The following is a 10,952-nucleotide window of genomic DNA, read 5'->3' as shown; positions in this document are numbered from 1 at the left end:
CTTATTTTTGTATTTTTAATAGATACAGGGTTTCACCATGTTGGCCAGGCTGGTCTTGAACTCCTGACCTCGTGATCCACCCGCCTTAGTCCCCCAAAGCTTGCACTTACTTTTTAAAGAACCTTAGCCCAAAATAATCTTTATGCCAAAGTAGCACTTTTGACATGGCATATTCTCCCAGTCTTCAAATACATGTTGAAATTTGCTTAATTGCTAAAATCAGAAATTTGGAGAACCACTGTCACATTTCTCAGAGGGTTCTAAGACATATAGTGTAAATTTTTTTTAAAAGGACATGTGCACTACTCTGGGCTCACTGCCTATGCATTAGCCCTGTTCTCAAGGAGCAGCCAAATAATAAAAGGGCATATGTTTTAGAAATCATATTATAATTAGAGATTATCTGAGAAACTTATATGTCTTACTATGTATATTTAAAAAGTAGTGCTCATACTTCTGAGAGCTTGCATAAAGTTCCCTCTTCATTCATATAATTTCCCGAGAGAATTCCTTGCTTTGACTTGCAGGTCCTGCCTTTACTAAACAGGTGTTCCAGGATCTAAGACTTAGGGCTGGACAAAACTATCACAATCTGTTTGGCTTCTCCTCTTGCCTTGTGGCATGTTAAATTTGGAAAGAGAGGTGGCAATGCTACAGATTCCTGAGGGAATAAAGAATAACCATCTTTTTGTGTACATTGTCTGTATAACTTCCCACCAAGCAGAACTTTGGCCTTCCAGTGCACTGATCTCCATGCTTGTCTTGAATTCTCCAGAGGTTTAGCCCAGTTTTAGAACTGACATGCTAAAATAGTTGGGGATATTATTCCTGTATACATTTATTCTATAAGTCAGCATTAAGTATACCAATCAGTTTTACTCTCAAAGTTAGCCAAGTAGTTGTGGTATTATTACAAACATGTAAAATTTGAAAATGAAAATTAACCTGGTACTCCCATATGTGAGGCAGTCTCCCACAGAATTTTTATTTTGGAATAATTTTGTATAAACAGAAAAGTTGGAAAGATAGTGTGGAAAGTTCCTGTATACCCCTCATCTAATTTCTTCTGTGATTACTAGATTACATACCCTGATGCATTTGTCAAAACTAAGAAACCAATATTGAAATATTACTATTGACTTGGCCATGCGTGGTGGCTCATGCTTGTAATCCCAGCACTTTGGGAGGTCAAGGCTGGCAGATCACCTGAGGTCAGGAGTTTGAGACCAGCCTGACCAACATGGTGAAACCCCATCTCTACTAAAAAAAAAAAATGCAAAAAAATTAGCCAGGCGTGGTGGCACACGCCTGTAGCCGCAGCTACTCAGGAGGCTGAGGCACAAGAATCGCTTGAACCCGGGCAGTGGAGGTTACAATGAGCTGAGATCACGCCACTGCACCCTAGCCTGGGTGACAGAGTGAGACTCTGTCTCAATTTAAAAAAAAAAAAAAGAAAGAAAAGTATTACTATTGACTAAATTTCAGACTTTCTTTGGCTTTCACCAGTTTTTTTTCTCTAACATCTCTTTTCTGTTCCAGGATCCAATCCAGGATATAGTACATCTAATCAGGGGTCTGTGATCGTTTCTCACTTTCTTTATTTTTTATGACCTTGTTTGTTTCAAAGACTACTGGTCAGGTGTTTTGTAGGATGCCCCTTAGATTTTTAGAAAACTGTTCTCTATAAATGGTGCAGTTCTGTAAGGGAATTCATTGTATACACACACTCCCACCTATACATAAAAACCCATAATCTTCAGTATATTGATGATAACTCTTTCTTTTCTTCTTCATAAAGAAAAACCTCCAAAAGTAACATTAAAAATGGTGACTCTAAATCCAAGCCTTTTGCTACAGTGGTTTCCGGAAAGGCAGAATCAAATCATGAAGTAATCCACCCCCAACCACACTCTTCTGAGGGCTCCCAGACATATATAATGGTATGTTTTTTTGAAGGGTATGTGTTTTAGAAACTGCACTTAGAAAAATGGGCCATCTAAGCAAATTATTTTATGTGAAATGATTATGCTTTACTAGAGATTCTGTTGTACAATTAATTCCTTATTGTAAAGAAAGAATATGGTTAAGTGATTGATTTAGCTTTATCCAAATTGGGCTGTCAAAATGTTCATGAAATCAGTGCTGTAATAACTTTTAAGAATTTTTTAGGTGAAATTTATATAATGAAATTAACCATTTTAAAGTAAACAATTAAGGTGGGTGCGGTGGCTCATGCCTGCAATTCCAGCACTCTGGGAGGCCAAGGCTGGGAGATCACCTGAGGTCAGGAGTTCAAGACCAGCCTGGCCAACATGGAGAAACCCCGTCTCTACTAAAAATACAAAAATTAGCCAGCTGTGGTGGCGTGTGCCTGTAGTCCTAGCTACTCAGGAGGCTGAGGGAGGAGAATAGCTTGAACCTGGGAGGCGGAGGTTGCAGTGAGCCAAGATTGCACCACTGTACTCCAACCTGTGTGACAGAATGAAATACTGTTTCAAAAATAAAAATAAATAAATAATTAAATAAAGTGATCAATTAAGTGTGGCCAGTACATTCACAGTGTAGTGCAACTATCACTTCTATGTAGTTCCAAAACATTTTTATCACCCCAAAGGAAATCTCTTCCTCATTAAGCAGTCACTCCCCGTTTTGTCCTTCACCCAGCCTCTGGCAACCACCAGTGTGTTTCCTGTCTCTATGAAGTCACCTGTCCTGGATATTTCATGTAAATAGGATCGTTAAATATATGATCTTTTGTTTCTGGTGTCTTCCACATAGCATATTTTCAAGGTTGATCCATGTAGCATGTATGAATACTTCATTTCTTTTTAGGTCTGGCTACCATTGTATGGATATACCACAGTTTGTTTATCCATTCATCCATTAGTAGACATTTGAGTTTTTTTCACCTTTTGGCTATTGCTATGAGTATATGTGTACAAGTAGTTGAGTACCTGTTTTCTGTTCTTTTGTGTCCATACCTAGCAGTGGAATTACTGAATCAAATGGTAATTTTTGATTTGACTTTTTTTTGGTTTGACTTTTTGAGGAACTGTTGCACTGTTTTCTATAGTGGCTGTACCATTTGACATTCCCATCAGCAGTGCACAGGGGTTTCAGTTTCTCCACATCTTTGCCAACACTTGTTATTTTCTGATTTTTTGATTCTAGCCATCCTAGTGGGTGTAAAGTGGTATCCTATTGTATTTTTGATTTGTATTTCCCTAATGATTAATGACATACGGCATCTTTTCACATGCTTGTTGGCCATTTGTATGTCTTCTTTGGAGAAATATCTGCTAAAGCTTTTGCCTTTTTTTTTTATACAGGGTCTCACTCTGTTGCCTAGGCTGGAGTACGGTGGTGTGATCATGGCTCACTCTAGCTTCCACCTCTCGGGATCAAGTGATCCTCCCACCTCAGCCTCCTGAGTATCTGGGACCACAGCATGCCGCCATGCCTGGCTAATTTTTTTATTTGTAGAGACAACGTCTTACTATGTTGCCCGGGCTGGTCTCAAATTCCTGGGCTCAGGCGATCCTCCTACCTTGGCTTTCCAAACAAAGTGCTGGGATTACAGGCATGAGCCACTGTGCCCAGGCTTTTTTTTTCTTTTTTTAAGAGAGGATCTTGCTCTGTCACCCGGGCTGGAGTACAGTGGCATCATCATAGCTCACCACAGCCTCTGAACTCCTTGACTCAAGGGATCCTCCTACCTCAGCCTTCCGATTAACTGGGTCTACAGGTGCACGCCACCATACCTGGCTAACTATTATGATTATTTTTGTAGAGGTGGGTCTCACTATGTTGCTCAGGCTGGTCTCGAACTCCTGGGCCCAAGCAGTTCAGTTCTTCTGCCTTTTCCTCCCAAAGTGCTGATATTACAGTTATGAGCCACATCACCCAACCCCTGCCCAGTTTTAAATTGTGTTTTTGTCTTTTTGTTGTTGAGTCGTAAGAGTTCTCTGTGTTCCAGATACTAGTCCCTTGTCAGACAGACAACTTGCAATATTTTCTCCATTGTATAGGTTGTCTTTTCTTTCCCTTTTTAATTAACTTTTCTATTTTGTTTTTAAAAATTTCTTTTGTTTTTTTCACTTTCTTGATAATGTCCTTTTCACAAAAGCTTCTAATTTTGATGAAGTCCAGTTTATCTATTTTTTTATTTTGTTGTCATAGCTAAGAATCCCTTGCCAAATCCAATGTCTTGAAGGTTTATGCCATAGTTTCTTATAACAATTTTATAGTTTTAGCTCTTATATTTAGGTTGTCGATACAATTTTAATTTTTTCATTATGATAAAATACACATAATGTAAAATTTACTATCTTAATCGTTTGTAAATGTACAATTCAGTGGTGTTAAATACATCTATAATGTTATGCAGCCATCATCACTCATCTTCATAACTCTCATATTGTAAAACTGAACTCTGTTCTCTTTAAACGGTATCTCCCCATTCCCTACTACCCCAGTCCCTGGCAACCACTGTTCTACCATTCTTCTTCTTCTTTTTTTTTTTTTTTGTGATGGAGTCTTGCCGTGTCGCCCAGGCTAGAGTGCAGTGACATGATCTTGGCTCACTGCAACCTCCTCCTCCCCGGTTCAAGCAATTCCCCTGCCTTAGCCTCCCGAATAGCTGGGATTACAGGTGCATGCCACGACATCTAGCTAATTTTTTTGTGTTATTAGTAGAGACAGGGTTTTACCATGTTGGCCAGACTGGTCTCGAACTCCTGACCTCAGGCAATCCACCCACCTCGGCCTCCCAAAGTGCTGAGATTACAGGTGTGAGCCACTGTGCCTGGCCCACCATTCTACTTTCTATCTCCATGGTTTTGACTAGTGTAAGTACCTCAGATAAGGGGATCATGCAGTATTTGTCTTTCATGACTGCTTTGTTTCGTTTCACATAATATCCTCAAGGTTCATCCATGTTGTGACGTGTCAGAATTGCCTTCCTTTTTAATGCTGAATAATATTATGTTGTATGTATCCCACATTTTGTTTATCCGGTTCATCTGCCATCTGCAGATGTACATTTGTGTTGTTTCCACCTTTTTGCTATTGTGAATAATGCTGCTATGAACATGGGTGTACACGTATCTCTTTGAGACCCTGATTTCTTTTTTCTTTTTTTTTTTTTCTGAGACGGAGTCTCACTGTTACCCAGGTTGGAGTGCAATGGCGCAATGTTGGCTCACTGTAACTTCCACCTCCTGGGTTCAAGCAATTCCCCTGCCTTAGCCTCCCGAATAGCTGGGATTACAGGTGCATGCCACGACATCTAGCTAATTTTTTTGTGTTATTAGTAGAGACAGGGTTTTACCATGTTGGCCAGGCTGGTCTCAAACTCCTGACCTCAAGTGATCCACCCACCTTAGCCTCCCAAAGTGCTGGAATTACAGGCGTGAGCCACTGCTCCCTGCCAAGACCCTGATTTCTGTTTTTTTGGGTATATAACCAGAAGTGGAACTGCTGACCACGTGGTAATTCTATTTTTAACTTTTTGAGGACCTGTAGTACTGTTTTCCACAACTTCTGTATCATTTTACATTCCTATCAGCAGTACACAAAGGTTCCAATTTCTCTACATTCTCACCAGTACTTGTTATTTTCTGGGATTTGTTAGTAATAGCCATCCTAATGGGCATGAGATGGTATCTCATTGTAGTTTTGATTTGCATTTCCCTAGTGATTGGTTATATTGAGCATTTTTTGTGTGCTTCTTGGCCGTTTGCATATCTTTTTGGAAGGAATGTCTATTCAAGTCCTTTGCCCATTTTTGAGTTGGGTCGTTCATTTTTTGCTGTTGAATTTTAGGAGTTCTCCATATATTCAAAATGTCAATCCCTTATCACATACATGATTTGCAAATATTTTCTCTCATTTTGTGGGTTACCTTTTTACTCTGTTGATAGTATTTTTTGATGCACAAAATTTTTAATTTTTGTGAAATCCAGTATGTCTTTTTCTTGTGTTGCCTGTGCCTTTGGTGTCCTATCCAGAAAATCATTGCCAAATCCAGTGTTGTGAAGCCTTTGCCTTACGTCTTCTTCTGAGAGTTTTATAGTTTTAGATCTTACATTTAGGTTTTTTGTTCATTTTGAGTTAACTTTTTATATGGTATTAGGTAAAGGTTTGACTTCATTCTTCTATATATGGGTATTTAGCTTTTTCAGCACTATTTGTTGAAAAAACTGTCCTTTCCTCATTAAATGATCATGGCACCTTTGTCAAAAATCATTTGCCCACACATGTGAAGGTTTATTTCTGGGTTCCCCATTCTGTTCCATTGGTTTCTATGTATAATGTCTGTTTTTATACGAATACTACACTGTTTTGATAATGTGGTTTTGTGGTATGTTTTAAAATCGTGAGGCATGAGCCCTCCATCTCTATTCTTCTTTTTCAAGATTGTTTTGGCTATTTGGGAGTCCTTGAGATTCCATTGAATTTTAGGATGGATTTTTCTGTTGTTCCAAAGAATGTCATTGGGATTTTGATAAGGATTAGATTGAATCTATAGATTGCTCTGGGTAGTATTAATATATTAACAATATTAAGCTCTTCTCAAGGAGATGCCCAATTGTAAAAAGAGAAAAAAAGAACGAACAATGTTAACAATCTTCCAATCCATGAACATGGGATGTGTTTCCATTTATTTATGTCTTCTTTACATTTCTTTCAACACCATTTTGTAGATTTCACTATGTGAGTCTTTCTTTCACCTTTTGGTTAATTCCTAATTATTTTATTATTTTTGATACTGTTGTAAATTGAATTGTTTTTGTAATTTGCTTCTCAGATTGTCTATGGTTAGTATATAGAAATGCAACTGTGTTTTGTATGTTGACTTTGCCTCTTGCTACCTTGCTCAGTTCATTTATTAGTCCCAACAGTTTCTGTGTGTGGAATCTTTAGGGTTTCCTACACACTTCTGCAAAAGGAGATAATTTTACTTCTTATTTTCTAATTTTGATGCCTTATTTTTTTTTCCTTGCCTAATTGCTCTGACTAGAACTTCTAGTACTATGTTGACTAGAAGAGGTGAAAACAGGTATTCTTGCCTTGTTCCTAATCTTAGAGGAAAAGCTTTCAGTCTTTCACCATTAAATGTGATGTTTACTGTGGGTGTTTCATATGTGACTTTTATTATGTTATGAATTTTTTTTTCTATTCCTATTTTGTTGAATTTTTTTTTACTCATGAAAAGGTGTTTTTTTTCCCCACAGCCCTGAAAATCATCACATAAGGGTGTTGATCATGTGTTTTTTTTCCTTCATTCTGTTAATGTGGTCTAATACTAGATATGAAGCATATAATTCCTTGTCCTTAATTACATTCACAGTATCATGCAACCATCATCACTATCTTCCAAAACCTTTCCATCATTTCAAACAGAAACTTTGTACCCATTGAGCAATAATTTTCTATTCCCTCTATCCTCAGGCCCTGGTAAGCTCTCGTCTACTTTTTGTCTTTATGGATTTGCCTGTTCTAGATATATTATATAAGTGGGATCGTACAATATTTGTCTTTCTGTTTCTGGCTTCTTTCTTTCTTTTTTTTTCATTGTTAACACGGTTTTGTTTTTCAGGCTGTCCATTGCCGTTGGTCAGCTTGAACTAGTCCAGAGTCCAGCAGGAAAGTGCATGGTGTACCAGATTCACCATCTCTTAAGTTGCTACTGTTTTCTCTTCTTTACTAAAAGATTGTACTGAGCCAGTCTTTACCTATGACAGGCCGGCGACATGAACACTTATTGTGCTGTTCTTCAGGCTTTTCTGAGTCAGCATCTTTTCTTTGGCTTCATCATGTACAGAAGGATTCCATGGAGAAAAGCTAATTGCATGAGTCTTCTATTTTAGATTGGTCAGACAAACGAGAAATGCACACCTTAACACTGTCAACCACTTTACTCTTAAAAAGCTGAATATCTTTCTCATACAGTATTACAGCCTCTGGGTTTAGGGGGCTTTTTTATCAATCTTGTAGAAAACTCTCCCTGCATGTTGTTAGTTCTTGCCAAATTTGATTATGATTCCACCTCCATTTTCCAAATGCTCTCTTCACATCCAGTTCATCTGAGGTGGCATCACCTAGTAGGTGAAAGATGGGAATACTGAATATCAAGCATGGATAGTCACCATCTGGATAGTAATCAGGGATGGATGTAAACTGCAAACTTAAATACACCATCTTTTTTTTCTTTTTTTTGAGACAGAGTCTCGCTCTGTTGCCCAGGCTAGAGTGTGGTGGTGCGATCTTGGCTCACAGCAAACTCTGCCTCCTGGGTTCAAGTGATCTCCTGCCTCAGCCTCCTGAGTAGCTGGGATTACAGGCACGTGGCACCACACCAGCAAATTGTTATATTTTTGGTTAGAGACGGGTTTCACCATGTTGGCCAGGCTGGTCTCGAACTCCTAACCTCAAGTGCTCCACTCGCCTCAGACTCTCAAAGTGCTGGGATTATAGGTGTGAGCCACCATGCCTGCCTAAATATGCCATCTTGATAAAGTCTATGCTCTATGTTTATTAGTCCAAACCACTTTAATAGAGAGGGATAAGATGGCTGCACATAGACACCTAATAACATCTGCTCCACAACCAAGGTAAATTCTGCAAGAAGAGAATATTTCAGGTGGATGAGTCTGTAGGAAGCATGCATGCCATTTGTTGACTGTGCTGCTGGGGCAGAAGGTGTAGGCTTAGTTATGGGCAAAGCATTTTTGGGAATAGAAGGCACCTGTTTCTTTGGCATAGTTCATGGAAGACTGATTTTCACATCCCCTGCCAATGTTTTCAGCTTCAGATCGTTTCCATATAGAGCTTGTAGACATGCTCCAGAAAGAGTTCATAATGTGTACTCCAAACAAAGAAATTCAGTATTATGTCATCAGACTTTTCTGTCCTCAGCATTCAATTTACCAGCCTTCTGGGCATTGTGCCTCACCTCTGCACCTTCAGTGTAGAGTTCCCAGCTGCCCATCACCTTTGCGGCCCAGCAGCATCTCTAGCCACAGTGCCAGTCCTGCCCCTGCTTGCTCCCTGCCCTGTCCTAGCTTATTTCTTTTCTGAGACAGGATCTCACTGTGTCAACCAGGCTGGAGTGCAGTGGTGCGATCACGGCTCACTGCAGCCTTGACCTCCCGGCTCAAGCAGTCCTCCCATTCAGGCTTCCAATTAGCTGGGACTACAGGCACTTGCCACCATGCCCAGCTAATTTTTTGGTATTTTATTTTTATAGAAATGGAGTTTCGTCATGTTGCCTAGGCTGGTCTCAAACTCCTGAGCTCAAGTGATCCTCCTGCCTCTGCCTCCCAAAGTACTGGGATGATAGGCGTGAGCTACCACACCTGGCCTGGCTTATTTTACTTGGCATGTTTTCAAGGGTCATTCATGTTTTAGCATGTATCAGAACTTCATTCCTTTTTATGGGTTAGAAATATTCCATTGTATGTATTTGCCTTTTTTTGTGTTGTTGAGACAGCGTTTCACTCCTGTTGCCCAGGCTGGAGTGCAGTGGCGGGCTCTCGGCTCACTACAACCTCCACTTCCTAGGCTCAAGCAATCCTTCTGCATCAGCCTCCCAAGTAACCGGGACTACAGACATGCACTACCACACCTGGCTAATTTTTTTATTTTTAGTAGAGATGGGATTTCACCATGTTGCCCAGGCTAGTCTCGAGCTCCTGGCCTCAAGTGATTTACCTGCTTCGGCCTCCCAAACTGCTGGGATTACCGGCGTGAGCCACCGTGCCCGGCAGTATTTGCCACATTTGGTTTATCCCTTCATCTGCTGATGGACTTTTGGGTTGTTTCCGCCTTTTGGCTATTTTGAATAAAGCTGCTATAAACATTGGTGTACAAATATTTACTTGAGTCCCTGCTTTCAGTTCCTTAGATTACATACTTATGAGTGGAATTGCTGGGTCATATGGTAATTCCATGTTTAACTTTTTGAGGAACCTCTTGTTGCATTTTGAGTTGATTTAGTATAAGATATGAGGAGTGCTATAATAATTTCCAAATATGTTTTCATTCAGGATGAAGGCAAATGTTTGTCCCAGGAGAAACCCAGGGCCTCTGGTCCCTTGAAGTCACCTGCCAGTCTGAAAGCCCATACCTGCAAACAGGACTTTAGCAATACCACAGAACTAGCCACAATCAGTAAGGTAAATATTGACATCTTACCTGCAAAAGGGAGGGATTCAGTGAGTGATGACTTCGTTCAGGAGAATCAGCCAAGACACTTGGATGCCTCTAATGAGTTAGGAGGTATATGCAGTATTTCTCAAGTGAAAGAGGAGATGCTTCAGGACAACAGTAAATCCAGTGCCCAGCCTGAAAACCTGATTCCCACGTGGTCCTCTGACATTGTCACTGGGGAAAATGAACCAGTGAAGCCTCTGCAGCCCCTAATCAAAGAACAAAAGCCAAAGGACCAGGTGAGTGATATGCACACATGAGATACTGGTTTTGGAGAGAAGACTGAAAGTGCAGTTACAAATGTGTGGGTTCTCTTGTCATTTTAGGAAAATCAGTAATTCTATGTATCAGTTTAAACATAGAAGAATATTTGCATCAAACCAAAAAGAAACCTAGTACCCTGTAACAGTCACAGCAACCTGTGCCTCCTGGGTTCAAGTGATTCTCCAGCCTCAGCCTCCTGAATAGCTGGGATTACAGGCATGTGCCACCAGGTCCAGCTAATTTTTGTAGTTTTTCTAGCAGAGATGGGGTTTTACCATGTTGGTCAGGCTGGTCACAAACTTTGACCTCAAGTGATCAGCCTGCCTCAGCCTCCCAAAGTGCTGGGATTATGGGTGTGAGCCACCACACCCAGCCTTAAGCATCTTTTTATATACTTTGGCGAGTATTTCTCCTTTGGAGAAATAAACTATTTGAATTCTTTGCCAATTTTAAAATTGGTTTATCATTTTATTATT

The 10,952-nt window shown here is 39.9% G+C and overlaps 1 protein-coding gene and 1 pseudogene across 1 annotated transcript in view; one reads left to right on the top strand and one right to left on the bottom strand.

Moving 5' to 3' along the window:
• The window catches only part of NEK4 (NIMA-related kinase 4), a 43,304-nt gene that overhangs the window by 15,313 nt on the left and 17,039 nt on the right, over positions 1-10,952 (top strand). The window contains exons 6-7 of the mRNA XM_011958230.1: positions 1,799-1,940; positions 10,050-10,451. Of these exons, the coding sequence (XP_011813620.1) occupies positions 1,799-1,940; positions 10,050-10,451 (544 nt within the window). The remainder of the gene's footprint in view (positions 1-1,798; positions 1,941-10,049; positions 10,452-10,952) is intronic.
• LOC105523419 lies at positions 7,680-8,861 on the bottom strand (annotated as a pseudogene).

This window comes from Colobus angolensis, unplaced genomic scaffold (assembly GCF_000951035.1).
Source record: "Colobus angolensis palliatus isolate OR3802 unplaced genomic scaffold, Cang.pa_1.0 Scaffold462, whole genome shotgun sequence".
NCBI lineage: Eukaryota > Metazoa > Chordata > Mammalia > Primates > Cercopithecidae > Colobus > Colobus angolensis.
The sequence above is the reverse complement of the archived record's forward strand: the minus strand, read 5'-3'. Positions and strand labels throughout refer to the sequence as shown.